We start from the raw sequence: 14,666 nt of genomic DNA, 5'->3' as shown, positions 1-14,666 counted from the left end.
GCATGGCATGGACCAATGAGGAAAAAGTGTTACACTAATCTTGAAGTTAGCAAATGGTCTTACGTCTTACGTAGCTAACTTAATTTATGTGTATGTGTTTCATGAATGGGAACAATCCAATAGCTCAAAATCTGTCAAAAGTTAGGGTCTAATCTCAAAACACCCAAAAAAGGTCCATCTTCACCTCGGAATCGTGAAAATTCCGAGAGACTCAGTGACTAATGTCCCCCAGTGTTTCATGAATCCACCGGAGGCGATCAATTCCTCCAAAAGATCCACCTAACCTCCAAAAATGGTACTGAACGAGGGTCCGGATGCGGAAAGCATCGGCTGCGGCTTCAACGCCTTCCAAGAGATCGAGGAGGTGAAGAAGCTCGTTGGCTCTCTAAAGACCTCCGACGCGTCAGCGGTGACAATCGAATCTAATCGAGACCGTTTCAAATTCATTCTGTCCCTCTACCAGGAACAGCCACACCTCCTGGACCCTTTCCTAGACGAGATTCTCAAGCCAATGCTGGAGCTCGTGAAATGTGACGCTGTCTCTGAACCAATAAAACACAACACCTTCAAGTATATGTTTCTCCTGATGAATGTAAAGGGTTACAAGAAGATGGTGACGTACCTCCCCCACGAGGTGATGGATATGCTACCGGTGCTAAGACTTTTGGAGAAGCAAGATCCAAATGACTTGCAAACCTGGGAGACCCGTTACGTTCTACTGATCTGGTTGTCAATAATCTCGAAGATTCCGTTTCCCCTGTCCCTGTTGGAGACTTCCCAGGACTGTGATCCATCCCAGACTATCATGGGGAGGATCTTGAACCTGTGCAAGCAGTACTGCCTGGTCTCGGGTGCTTGTCCCAAGGCGGCAGTCTTCCTGATTTCCAATTTTCTGACTCGATCAGACGTCAAGAGCCTCCACCTCGAGGAGATGATTATGTGGTGTTTAAAGTCTCTTCAGGAGGATCCATCTACTCATGGGCCCCTGGCGGTTCTCGCCTCAATTCTCAAGCACTCAGCCCGGGAGGACCTCAAGCCCCACTGCCAGACCATCTTTGACAGCCTTACGAGGCTAGAGCTCAGTAAATCGGGACACGCAGGGGACCTTGTCTGCCGGTACGAGATGAAGGTCATCCAGAGGATTGGACTCATACTCCTCCGGCCAAAACTAGCCACCTGGAGGTACAAGAAGACATGGCAGACGATCAATCTTCTCCAGAACAGCGGAACAAGTCCTGTGGAAGCGCCCAAGACAGCCCCCGAGGAGGTCGTCAGTGATAGTGATGAAGAGGATGTGCCCCCCGTCACTGAGGAGATTATTGACCACTTGATTCAGGGGCTCAGGGATAAGGTGATCGCCATCAGGTGATTGTATAATTCAGCATTTCATTTGTTACCTAAATGTTCCTGGAAATTTCTATTAGTTTTAGGAATTTTTGCAAAAGTGGATTGAGATAGTAGGAAAGTTGTTCTCCGCTGATGAAATTTCGTGAGTCATTGAATTATAATAAAACTTGGAAACGCTATATTTTATTATCACGTCAATGTTATTAACTGAACAATGAGAAGATTTTGATTTAAAATATGGGCCCTTAATCCAAATGAAATGAAAGAATGAAACGTGTGTTGTGGTTGGGTATTGGAAAGAGGATATTTAAATAAATGTTAAATGCAGTGGATTACACTTGAACTCCTTTTATTCTTTAAAATGGAACCAGGAAGAAACGTCTGTACTCTGTGGATATCTCCAGGAGACTGTAGCCTAGTCACAAAGTATTGGAATATAGGTGTAAATGATCAAATTATTTGAGACACAGAGAAATACTTTTAGAATATTCTTTATTAGCACGAGGAAGGCACGTCTTAACTAGAGGAAAACGCTCTCAGGGAAAAGAAAAACAGTTTTATGACTTGAAGACACAAAAGAGGTGTCGAGTGATTTTTGTAGGACAATGAAAGTACTGTACTCAAATATTCCAACACAAAGACCACTAGAAAATTTGTCCTTTTTTCCTCAGAAGTCATTGTTTATGTTTGTTTAGACTCTCGAATGACTCTCTGGCGCTATTCACGTTGATTCGTTTTTGTAGCCGTCGTGTCGGAGTATAAGACTAAATTCAATACCCCAATAATGGAGAATTTAATTTTCCATTGAGCAGCATTTCATTCCTTCATCAGATCGCCAAGATGGCCACCTCCATTTCATTGCAACCTCAAACAAATCTTTTTTGTAGGGACACATAAAGTTAAGAAATATCTCCTTCTACTTAATAACACGTCTCCATCTTTATTTATTTTTTTAATATTTATGTTCTAGTTAAGGATGCGATATAATGCTAGTTAGGGTGTTAGTCCAATTCGTCTGAAAATTCCTTCGCGGTTTTGAGATTTTTATAAAAAACCAAATTTAGAGTTAAGTTAACTTGACTGGTTTTCCCACTTGCCCGTAGAAATATCAATTTTAGGGTTAATAAAATCTGTCTATATAAATTTATTAATTTGTTAAATTTAACCAGGTGGTCGGCGGCCAAGGGCATCGCCAGAATCACCTCTCGCCTCCCGGTGGACCTGGGAGACGAAGTCGTGGGCTTCGTTCTGAACTTGTTCTCGGGAAGGGAGCAGGATGCCGCATGGCACGGAGGCTGCCTCGCCCTAGCAGAGCTGGGAAGGAGAGGTCTTCTTTTGCCGCATCGTCTGCCGGACGTCATCCCAGTTGTTCTGAAAGCCCTCGTGTTCGATGAGCCAAGGGCGTATGGCTCCATTGGGCGAATCATACGGGACGCCGCGTGCTATGTCTGCTGGTCCTTCGCCCGGGCCTTCGAGCCCTGTGTCTTTCACCGCTACGTTAAGCAAATAGCTTCCACCCTCCTCGTCGTCACCTGCTTTGACAGAGAGATCAATTGCCGGAGGGCTGCCTCCGCTGCGTTACAGGTAGGAGTCCAACTGAGTATTTTTATTAAATCATTTACTCGTTTTTTGTATCTGTCGAGTTCCTACGTGTGGAAGAAAGAAGTAAAACTTATATGAATGAAAAATAAATAAATAAATTAACATTTTCAGGAAAACGTCGGACGTCAGGGTACTTTTCCTCACGGCATAAAAATCATGACAGCTGCTGATTACTTCGAGGTGGGTGTGAGGAGCAATGCATACTTGAAGATAAGTGTGCGTATCGCCCAGTACCAGGAATATACGATTCCAATGATGCATCATCTAGTGGAGAGGAAGATCGGTCACTGGGACACCGCGATCAGAGAGTTATCGGCAAAGGCCCTGGCTAACTTAGCCCCCAAGAATCTCAGCTATATGAAGGAGACTGTTGTACCGGCCCTTCTCGACAATCTCAAATCGATCGATTTGAACGTGCGCCACGGCTCGATCTTTGCCCTCGCCGAGTTCCTAGAGTCCATGTGCGAGTACTCCATCGAGGAGATTGATGGTATCATTGGAGTTCGCGGGGTGGAGGAGATCAAGAACATCGTCACCACCTTCCGGTCGAGGGGACAGTTTAAGGGTCTAGGGGGTGAACTGATGAAGCAAGCTTGTGCGACGTTAATCAACTGCTGTGCGCAGATACGGTTTCGTATTTGTGATCGTACAATGGCTGGAGACTGGCAACTATTCTTGGAGGAGTGTCTCAGCCACGAGGTTACGGGGGTCAGGTTCAAAGCCGCTGAGACTCACACTCATTTCTTCGGAAAGTACTACTGTGAGGATTCGAGTAAGAACGATAGGAATATAATTGTCACTCGGTACTTAGAGAATCTCAAGTCGAGCCATCAGACGGTGAGGATTGGTTTCGCTGAGGCTATCGGATATTTCCCAACGTTCCTTCTGAAGGAGAGGTTCGAGGACATCGTGTCTTCGTTAATCCTCTGTATGAGCATTACTGACGAGACGTCCAAATGGGCGGAGAGCAGGAAAAAGGCACTTCAGTCATTGACGATGGCTATGCAGACACTCGGGGTCGAGGAAGTCCGCACCTGGAGACCATTCGTGACACAAATGTTCAGGTATTATTATACTTCATTTTACATTGTCTATGTACCTGTTATTTTCCCTTATCTCAACTGCTCTCATGTGCGATCGCCTCTTTGTTACTGATAATCTTAAGTGGTCCCATGAATTACCATTAGAGTCAAATTTACAATCCCAATATTTAACAGGGAGCAATGTTTATTTTTCGAAAAACGAGTTCTTATGCCTTCAATAATGATGTTACACAGAGTCAAACAATTTGTGTTTTCTAAAATAATAATTTCACCCTCTGAAATAATCGCATTGAAATTGTTATTACTTTATTTTTAATGAACATCATTGCACATTCCTATAAGAATTTGAAACTGGCTATTACTGGTTATTGATAGGTGCGGCGAGTAAGTACAAGCTTACAAGATTGCGTGTGTTGCGAGATGGTGAAATATGAAGAGATAAAATGATGTTACAGGAATCAGAGTGATGGCTTTGAGAATTTTTAGGAATAATACATTAATGTGCGGATCCTAGGATTGCACTTGTAGCGGAGGTCTCGAACATGGTCTGGTTTGTCTGGAGGGATTGTGAAGGGAGTTGTCAGTTGTCAGGATGATGGATTTTTGTCATTTTTCGGAGGGTCCCGCTTAGCTTGGTCTATTAACCTCACTTTTACTGTGAAAAGTTCATTATCGACTGCTTTTTAGGTGTTATCTTCTGGCCCTTAAGGAGTACACGATTGACAGTCGCGGAGACATTGGTGCCTGGGTGAGAGAGGCGGCCATGTCGGGGCTGCACGTATTGACGAACCTCGTGGCCCAGGCCAACATCTCGGAGATACTGAATCAAGAGATGATGACGGAGATTATTGGCGGGATTGCCCAGCAGGCAGTGGAGAGAATCGACAGGACGAGGGTCCAAGCTGGCATGGTCTTCTCCGGACTACTCTACCGAGAACCAAAACTCCCCAATATTCCACACCATCACCAGCTGCGAGAGATATTCCCCAATGAGGAATGTAAGGACGACATCGACTGGAAGACCGAGTCACACACCTTCCCCAGATTCATCAAGATGTTGAATTTCCCAGCGTACACGGAGCCTCTCCTAAGGGGCCTAATTTTCAGCGTTGGAGGGCTCAGTGAGAGTCTCGTTAAGCACTCCAGTGTCTCGTTGTTCATGTATTTTAATGAACTGAATGGGTCAAGGCTCGACGAACTCATGGCCAAAATTCTGGATATCTTTGAGGACTGTCATAAGGAGGAGAGAATGATCACAGCAATTCTTCCGTTTTTGGACAGGCTCTTGAGCTCTGGTTGTGTTCAGGTCGTCCTAGATGACCCGGAGAGCCCATTACCTGAACGGATGCTGGCGCTGTTGAAGAAGGAACTCAAGTGCATGACCAATGTTAAACATATTACTGCCAGCATCAAAGTGTTCTCGCAATTGTTGCAGGTGATATTGTCATTTCAATAACTTTTTAGAAATCCTTACTATTATATTTTTTTCTTTTCCATTTTTACCAATTTGATTACCGCTTAGTAGTAGCTTCCGAATGGATCCACAGCAATTTGCTTTCAACATTGAAAAGACATTCGCGATGTGAGTTAGTTGTGATACTGACACTCACCAGGGGGTTTAGAAAGATTTATTTAAACTGTTCGTAAAATGAACAAATCAACAAAATAATAAATTTTGTCTGGTGCTTTCATATCATAAAGTTGTTTTCGAAACGAATATTTTGAAAAAAAAAATTGAACTCCTTGCAGTAGTTTTTGGAATATTGAGGATAAACAAAAGTCATAAAAGTTGCTATATTTCAAGAATTACTGAACCGATCGAGCTGAAATACCGCATCATAGTGGAGGCGTATGGTAACTATATTAAGTTGAAAATTCAGACTTTTAGCTCCCAATTGTACCACATTGTTTTACAATTTTTTCAAAACGAATTTTCAAAATGGCGAGTTCTTACAGCACATACATACAGACGTTATATAAAAAAACGTAGTTTTTTCGCCTCTCGTAAGATTTTTGATAATTTGCAATTGAAATGACATAATGGAAAAATCGGTCAAATGCAACGCTTCCATTCGGAAGCCATAGTAAAAATCCATTATTTAGAAAATAAATGACTAATTTATCAGCGAGAAAAACTATATTAAACTACTATCTACAGAAATGTGCACTTATTGTATTTAGGTGAGAGGATCTGTTGGCAAGCAGGCATTTACTCAACTAAGTATTCTTCTGTGTAATAAGTACCAGTGCATCAGAAAAGTAACAGCAACTCGATTATACGAAGCATTCACTCTCTACGGCGAGGACATGGATCTCCCAGATGAGAATCTATCAAATATTCTTACGGAGCTCAATGAGACCGACTGGGAACAGCCTTTGGAGATTGTTAGACCGAAGCGAAATCATCTCTGCGAACTAATGGACGTGGCCATTCCAGTTATGAAGAAGAGGGCGAGCTGAGAATGAAGACCATTTCATAATGAAACAATGTATTTTAGGAATGCCACAATAGTTTTGACAAATTGTGGAGCTATTGAATTTTCTAATTGATTTCTATTTTTTATCATTAAATGAACAAATTTTAGCTTGAAAATACCATTATTATTCCCTCTCCTCTGTTTGAATTTTATCTTCGATCGAAAATCGAAATTTCATGTTGAAATTTCGTTTTCATGCCAATATATTAATCCATTAGAAAAAAAAAAAACATCATTGATTATCTAAATTCAATACATTTTTTCAATTGGATCTTCGGGAAGTTAGACAAATTTACTTAGAACTCCAATCCACCTTCTTGGATTATTCAAAGTAAGTAAAAAAAATCTACTCTTTGCTCTGTAATGGAATCGGCTATTTTTCACATTCCGTAATTTTCATTGGAAATTATGTAGAATAGTATAACATTAACTTTTAGAAAATTGGAGAATAAATTGAGTAAAAAAAATTCAAAAGAATCGCAACATTTCACAAATCATAAGTCTTAAGGAGAATTAACTCTGTGCACAAGAACAGCTTGATCGGTTAAATAGTCTAGAAAAAAACCATCTATTTTTTAAAAATTATGTCTCGTGAATATTTCCAAAACTAATGAACTGATTTAATTTAAGTTTTTGTTTTTCCAAAATCATCATTCTGATACCCCTATGAAGATGGACCAAAAGCTTCTTAGCCGTGCTCACAAAATTTTCATTAATACAAGCAATTTTCACAAATAATTTCTCACACAATGTAAAAATAATAAACAACGAAGAAGAAATCAAAACTAAGTAATTTGAGAATTAACCAGGCAAATCAAATGTTGGCGCATTTTTTTCTATCGCTTCATGAAAACCAATGACGCCTCTGTACTCGACTGAATGAACCATCATTCTTTGCTCTCTCCAATAAACGTGCTTGGTCCAAACAGGCGGAGTATTTCGTGTTCCTTTGCTCGCGTTCGTCATGGCATCAGCCGAGGAAATAGCTGTCTCTGCACTTGTTTACGATTATCTTCTAAAAAAAGATGCGAGTCTCGCTAAAGTGTTTCAGAAGAAGACGAATGCAGTGAGTACATTATTTAAATAATCAATTAATCCATCCCCTGATAGTTGTTTCAGTTTTACCTTGAAATGTTGAATCCCGGCGAAAACGTGCAGCACCACGTGGACGCCATCATTATTTCGAAGAGGGATCGATAAGATATTGTGTTCAAACCATTTACTTCCAATTATTCACTCATGAAGAGTTCTCCTCAGGTTTCACATGTTAAAAGCCCACAAATTCAATATCATTATATATATTTTTTTTGATAAATCGTTGTTTGCCAACACGAAAACGTGAGCACATAACCAACAAAAACATTAACTTTTCGGGTCTTGGTGCTTCAACAAAAATGAGGGTCGAACGGTAATTTTCATGGTTTCAAGGAATTTTATTTAATTGTACAAATTAGGCAAATATATTTCAATATTGAGCTGATTTATGAGATGGTAATACAATTAGAATGCCGAGGAAAGGATTTAGAGGGAAAAGTGTGGAAGGACCTCCTCTTTAGAATTCAATTATTTTATGAAAATTCAAGACATTTTTCTCGAATTCACGTGATTTTGAGATCAGTACACAAGAATGAACAACAATTCCTTTTATAGCTCAAATGATTTTTAACAAATTGTAAAGGATTTTCAAAGGAAATTTTCATAAACTCTTTTTTTTGCTGGAAATTGGTTTCCGTGGGAATTTATCTTACAATCTTTCCGCCCGAATTAATTCGTTTTCGAAATAAATAGATCAAAGTGAAGGAACGATTCGAAGTTTTAAGTCCAAGTTCAAGGTTTAATTCGACTTAATGTGTTAAGTTAAGTTTAACTTTTAACTCGAAATTAGAAAAAAATATAGCAAGAAATTTCTCCGAAAATTCCCTTCTACTTGCAGAAAAATCCTCTGGAATTTTCTCAAAAAATCGAAGGTTTTTTAAATAAATGCATCAACTTAAATCCCAGTACTTCCTTCAGATGTTAAAATATTAAGATATAACCTCACTTTCTAGCTGGTCCTCCCGAAGGGTTCGCCAGGGATTATCGACGTGCTGAAGCACTACCAGAAGACATCCCAGAAGAAACTCACAATAAAACCCACGTCAAAGTCCAAGGACTCAGACTCGAGTTCCTCAAGTGAAGACGAAGCGCCTCCAAAACCCCAATTAAATGGCACGACAAAGGCTCAGAAAAAGCCAGCCTCCTCCGACTCGGACTCATCAGACTCTGAGGAGGAGAAGGCCCCTGCCAAGGTGGCCCCCAAAAAGCCCCAGTCGCCAGTAAAAACCACAGGAAAACCAATAAAGAAGGACTCAGACTCCTCGGAGGACAGTTCTTCAGAAGAAGAATCAAAACCTGCGGCTAAACCGGCTGTCAAAGCTGCGGCTAAACCGGCTGCCAAACCTGCAGTAAAACCAGCTTCTTCTAAGGATGCCTCTGACAGTTCCTCTGATAGTTCCTCTGAGGAAGAGGATCCAAAGCCCACCAATTCATCACCAGCAAAGCCGACAGCTGCTAAAGTCCCCGCGAAGAAACAAGAGTCCTCGAGTGATTCATCTGAATCTGAAGAGGACTCTAAGACGAAAGTAGTGGCTAAACCACCAGTAAAAGCGCAACCAATGAAACCAGCCGCTAAGGAGTCACTTGAGGACAGTTCTTCAGAGGAGGAGGTAGTCGTCAAGAATGCCCCAAAGGTAGGACTTTGGCTCAACAAGCTTTCTATTTTAAAGAAACGAATTTTCATTTTTTCCTTCGCAATGGAAGCATTGTAATCAGCTATTTTTGACATTCCTTCATTTTATTCGGAATTTATAGAACAGCCTGGAATGAAAAAAATATGAAAGTTGAGGGTCATGTCTGTCTCAACCCCCCCCCCCCCCTACTTTTCTAAAAACAACTTTAAAATATCTAAAGATTGTTTATAAATTTCTTTTTAATCTGAAATTTTCATAAATCATGTCTTATTAAAATTAGTGAACTGATTTCGTTTTTTTTTTGTCAAAATATTCGTTTGAGTAAAGCCTATTGAGTTCTACATTTGTTGTAGAACTCAATTTGCTTTACAAAAAAAATTCTAATGACAATTTTCCTAGGTTCCTCATATTCCGACATATTTATAAAAAAAACTGGCCAGTAGCCAAAACCGACTTATCTCGTTTTACCACTTCGCTGCACGGAGAAAGAAAAATTATTTTTGTTAAATATGCATTGATTTCAGAGAAGTATTTATTTTTTCAACTTTGTATATCTCCGGGAGAGGGATCAAGTTAGGATTAAATTATGACAATCATATTACTCTAGATGATGAGTATTTTGTAAGTGACCGTGAATAAACTGCATTAATAATTATTTAATTTATCTGAATAGTTATGATAGGAGTTCACTTAAGATTATAATTGAACACAATTCAAACCCAATTAGAATTGTCAGGGAATTACTCGATTGCAAAAATAGAGAATCGAGAAAATACATACTTCTCTCGAGTGAATGGACATTTGACAAAAAGAATTTTTTTCTCGGGGCGCTGACTTGGATTTATTAAATTCAGTCACTAATGTTCAGGGGATTTTCAATTGTCTCGAGAATCTTCTGAATATTAATACACATTTCTGAAACTTGTTTATTACCCCCAAAGGTATCAACTGGTAAAGCCAAGGAAGTCCCTAAGAAGGAGGACTCGTCAGATTCAGAAGAGGATTCATCTGACGACGAGAAGACAGTGAAGGCACCTGCGAAGACAACTGCCAAGCCTGCGAAAAAGCCTGAGAGCAGTGACAGCAGTGACTCCGAAGACGAATCACCGAAGACAAAAGTTGTAAAAACGCCGGTTAAACCACCCGCTAAAGCTCCCGCAAAAACCCCAACTAAAATCCCAGCCAACTCCCCGTCATCTGATGAAAGTGATTCAAGTGATTCTGATGATGAACCTGCTAAGAAGCCAGTGGCGGTCAAGAAAGCCGAATCAGATTCCAGTGATTCGGATTCTGAGAATGAGGCTAAAGCCCCTGTCAAGAGTGTGACAAAGGTAGTGAAAAAAGAGGAATCGAGTGATGATTCGAGTGATGAGTCTGAAGAGGAGAAGCCCAAGCCTGCGGTGAAAGTTTCACCTGCCAAGAAGGCCAAGAAGGAGGAGTCGAGCGAAGAGTCCTCGGAGGAGGAAGAGAGCGCTCCCAAGAAGCAGGCGAAGAAAGCACAGAAAGAGGAATCTGATAGCGATGAGGGACCTCAGGTGATACCTACCCAGAAGACACCAGCACCTGGAGAGAAGAGGAAACGAGAGGATGATGATGAGAAACCACAGAATAAATTCAAGAAGAATGATTATAGCAACTTTGTCAAAGGAGGAATGAATGGCGATAAGGTAGGTTGATGAGAAAAATTGTTAGACTCTATGATTGTGGATTATATTTGAAGTTGGAAGGGTTCCATGTTATAATATCCGCAGAAAAAATATCCACCATAGGCATATCCGCAACAAAAACATCCTGCCAAAATTCTCCTCCAAAATCTGTCTAAATAAATTTTTCATGTGTAAGGCGAAAAATTTATGTAACGTTTCACATCTTGTGACCTTTCAGGAAATTGTTGGATAGGAATTTAGATTGGGTAGGAAGTTAAATGATGAATAATTGACTTGTTGCTTTTTGTAAAAGTTGATGATGCTCCAGTTGAAAACTATACATGTTTATTTTCATGGAAATAGCGTATTCTTTAACAAAAATTTTAATAATGGTTCAAAATTTGAAGGCGATTTAAGAAGGAAATGTGAATAAATATCGCTGAAGGATAGTTTTATAACAAATATTTTGGTCCTGGATATTTTTACACGGATATTTTAACGTGTCACCGGTAGGAAATGGTGAAATTGAATTATTTCCAAGTGGAGCTATTCGTCGATTGTTAAATAAACTAATTTTGTGTGGAAATGGTAAAAAATGGTCTGATATGGAAAAATATCACGTTTATATGAGGACCATGTCATTGATAATAATATCCATTTCACCATTTCTCCATTACAGTAATAGTTTCACAATTCATATTTATAAATATTAAAAGAAATAATAGCCGAGCATTCATGAGACCTTTGGTTAATAAAAAAACAACGACTTATCCCTCAGTCCCAGAAAAATACACCATTCAGACGTGTTAAGGACGACGAGATAGCAGTGCCATCAGAACTAGCTAATAATTCCTTCGAAGCCAAGGTAATTGAACAATTTACTTCGTTCAGGGGAAACAGCAGGTCACTCGCTCCTTGACACAACTGGAATAGATAATGAAGACGACAAATTAGATATCTCCACAAAATTTAGTCTGATACCCTCTCAGGGATGAAACAAACTTTATCTAGAGAGTTTTAGGTTATGAGAAAAAAAAATTTTTTAAGTTGATTAACGTAATTTAAAATTTAAAAAACGTTAAACAAATCAATTTTTAGACACTTGAATAATTCCAAGCTTAGATAAAATCAGTCCAATCCTTGAGAATTAAGGAGTTTACATTTTGTGGAGGCATATAATTAATATTGTTATTAACGAACAATTTTAGGACTTGATCATCTTCATTTAGCGGGAGTATGTCCATGAATGCTTGCGCTGAAACTTCAGAAGAAGAATTGACAAGAAATTTATCAATTTCCTCGAGAAATTGATGATTCGATGCGCCTGACCTGTTGTTTCTCTGTTCCAGGTTGAGGGTGAAGAAGAGGTTGAGGGTTTCAAGAAGCACGGAGGGGATAGGGGAGGCCGGGGTGGATTCAGGGGCTCCAGAGGTGGATTTGGATTCCGCGGGGGTAGAGATGGTGAACGAGGGGGCAGGGGAGGGGGAAGGGGAGGATTCGGAGATCGTGGGGGAAGAGGAAGAGGAGGATTTGGTGATCGGGGAGGTCGGGGAGGTTTTGGCGACAGAGGAGGTGGTAGGGGAAGGGGAGGATTTGGTGATCGTGGTCGGGGTGGCGATCGTGGGGGCAGAGGACGAGGTGGCTTCGGTGGGGACAGACGATCTTTCGGGGATGACAGAGGAAACTTCGGGAAGAACTCGTTTGGGGGGCAGGAGAGAAAGTCTTTTGGAGGAGTCGGTGCTTCACCTGCGCAGAATAAGAAGATAACTTTTGATGATTGAAGTAAGAAGAGAAAATATTCTGATGGAGTTTTTTTTTTTTTTTTTTTTTTTTTCTCTCTCTTTATTTTCGGGGGTTATTCTCCTTGATGAGAATTTTTAGGGGAAAAATGTAAAATATTTTTCGTAGATTTTTAATAATTTGATTAATGAGTGGGTTTATACGGAAATGCCATAAACTATTTTTTCTTGAAACTTTTGTTCTCTAAAAAAAAAATATCTTGTGGATTGATTCTAAAATCAATCGGGTTGATTGAATCAAATCAGTCAGAGTATTGAATGGAATATTGTAGGAAAATTTTTGTGAGAAATTCATTCTTTAAAAAAAAAATATAGCAACATTTGATGGATATATTTAATATAACATGTTAATGAATTTACAGAAGGGCGCGCGTGGCTCGTGGGGAGAAAAGGCGAATCTTGACCTTAAGTACACGAAGGGAAAATCATTCAGGCACGAGAAAACGAAGAAGAAACGCGGTGCATACAGAGGCGGACAGATTGACATGTCCGTCAATTCCATCAAATTCGACGATTAATAGCCTCTAAATTGTCCCTATTATGTACGTTTTAATGGCTGTTTAAAATCCCACATTCGCGATAACTCTTTGTATGTCAAAGCTACTAATAACTCGACGTATTTCAAATCACATTCTGACACATAAAATTTATTCACTATTCCACGTAGCGACATTGAGATACAGTGTAAAGGACATTCTAGTTTTTACGATATATTTTTTTTATTAGTTATGTCAGGAGTTTATTCAAGTTATTTTGTAACTTGGTATGTAGGTAATTAAAGACTATCAGAGTCCATTTTATGCGTAAGGAAGAAACTCGTATGTGTAATCACATGTGACTACGAAAATGATTTACATATTTGAATTATAAAATTTAATAAATGAGAAAAAAAAATGGAAAACATTGCTGGATCATTTCATACTCCCATTTTCAATTGAGGAGAAAACAGGCTCTTAAAATATTTTGAGTTAAGAATCAAATGGTCTTAAGATCGTTCGTTGTCGTGCAGATTAAGTTTTCAGCATTTTTGGATGAAATTTTTTTCATAGATAGCCCTGAGGTTGATCCTTCGGAAATATTTTTGTCATCTTATTTTCAACATGTCGGTAAAGCTAATGTCAAAGTTTTTCTTTTTTATTTTTTTTATCTACCACTCAAGATTTTATTAGTGAAAATGGAACAGTTCAGAACTAGTCTCAACTAAAGAAGAAAAAGTTAACGTGCCGTCTCGTATTGGCAGAAATAAATTAGAAACATATATGTGTATATCCAAAGTCGGCAGGATCTTTGTCATGTTTTATTGTACCTTATTATGATTTATATTTTCTTAATTCTGAGAGAAAGTTTAAAAAATAAAGTAGTTTGGAACCCGGCTCTCCCTGTATTGCACTGAGTACTCTTACCGACCGAGGTACAGCTCTCACGACACATCAAAGAGGACCATTTGACTCCTAACACCAAAGAGGGTAGACATCCATTTTGACCAACTCAGACGATCCTAGAGTTCATTTGACCCTCACCTAAACCACATAACTTTCCTAAATTGTACTATTAACCTCACAACAATTGACAATTTGAAGTAACTATCGATACACCAATAGGAGTGATGTGCGAGGTAATAATGACCAACATGGATTCAATAATTTGATGAAAAATCGGGATAGCCAGTTGCAATTTAGTATGATCATAGCTCTTATGACATGAAAGTATCAGACGTCGAATGGGCGCAATCCGTCGGCTAGTTGTTACAAAATTTATTGTTTTGTTAAAGTTCATCTTACTAATAGGTTAAATATATAAGAGCTTTGTAAGAGCACCGGGCGAATGTTAGTACTACAAGTAACTCACATCGCAAATATCTACCTTTTCATTTTTAAAATCGAATTGGTAGGAATGAAGGAAATAATAACGATAAACGGTAAAATATCGCTCCAATCACTTGTGTCGAATCGCATCGGTCACATGCTTCGTTTTCCATTTGACACTGGTTGGCTGGCTGCTCTATAATTTTAGTGAACGTTTC

At 39.4% G+C, this 14,666-nt stretch overlaps 2 protein-coding genes across 4 annotated transcripts; both read left to right on the top strand.

Moving 5' to 3' along the window:
* The first annotated feature begins 78 nt into the window (after positions 1-78).
* LOC135162761 (tubulin-specific chaperone D) lies at positions 79-6,585 on the top strand. The gene is made up of 5 exons (XM_064121573.1): positions 79-1,365; positions 2,517-2,931; positions 3,061-4,013; positions 4,680-5,427; positions 6,174-6,585. The coding sequence occupies exons 1-5, from the start codon at positions 293-295 to the stop codon at positions 6,450-6,452; spliced, it is 3,468 nt and encodes a 1,155-aa protein (XP_063977643.1). The 5' UTR covers positions 79-292; the 3' UTR covers positions 6,453-6,585.
* Positions 6,586-7,376: 791 nt separating this feature from the next.
* Positions 7,377-13,544, top strand: LOC135162763 (nucleolar protein dao-5). 3 transcript variants are annotated; one of them, XM_064121576.1, is made up of 6 exons: positions 7,377-7,535; positions 8,518-9,198; positions 10,140-10,865; positions 11,623-11,709; positions 12,194-12,626; positions 13,006-13,146. In XM_064121576.1, exons 1-5 carry the CDS (start codon positions 7,434-7,436, stop codon positions 12,623-12,625), a joined length of 2,028 nt encoding a protein of 675 aa, XP_063977646.1. In that variant the 5' UTR covers positions 7,377-7,433; the 3' UTR covers position 12,626; positions 13,006-13,146. The 3 variants fall into 3 exon arrangements, with proteins under 3 accessions (XP_063977646.1, XP_063977648.1, XP_063977647.1); XM_064121578.1 differs by lacking the exon at positions 12,194-12,626 and having other exon boundaries at positions 13,006-13,544; XM_064121577.1 differs by lacking the exon at positions 11,623-11,709.
* Positions 13,545-14,666: the final 1,122 nt, after the last annotated feature.

The sequence above is a fragment of the Diachasmimorpha longicaudata genome, chromosome 5 (genome assembly GCF_034640455.1).
Source record: "Diachasmimorpha longicaudata isolate KC_UGA_2023 chromosome 5, iyDiaLong2, whole genome shotgun sequence".
Lineage (NCBI taxonomy): Eukaryota > Metazoa > Arthropoda > Insecta > Hymenoptera > Braconidae > Diachasmimorpha > Diachasmimorpha longicaudata.
This window is presented reverse-complemented; position numbering and strand designations above follow the sequence as displayed.

Bases quoted from the DNA above. Each gene is read 5' to 3' on its own strand.
- LOC135162763 (XM_064121576.1), top strand. From the start codon at position 7,434: ATGGCATCAGCCGAGGAAATAGCTGTCTCTGCACTTGTTTACGATTAT. The intron at 9,199-10,139 runs GTAGGACTTTGG...TTACCCCCAAAG, and splicing joins TCGTCAAGAATGCCCCAAAG to GTATCAACTGGTAAAGCCAA. The intron at 10,866-11,622 runs GTAGGTTGATGA...CTTATCCCTCAG, and splicing joins GAGGAATGAATGGCGATAAG to TCCCAGAAAAATACACCATT.
- LOC135162761 (XM_064121573.1), top strand. From the start codon at position 293: ATGGTACTGAACGAGGGTCCGGATGCGGAAAGCATCGGCTGCGGCTTC. The intron at 2,932-3,060 runs GTAGGAGTCCAA...TAACATTTTCAG, and splicing joins CTGCCTCCGCTGCGTTACAG to GAAAACGTCGGACGTCAGGG. The intron at 4,014-4,679 runs GTATTATTATAC...ACTGCTTTTTAG, and splicing joins TTCGTGACACAAATGTTCAG to GTGTTATCTTCTGGCCCTTA.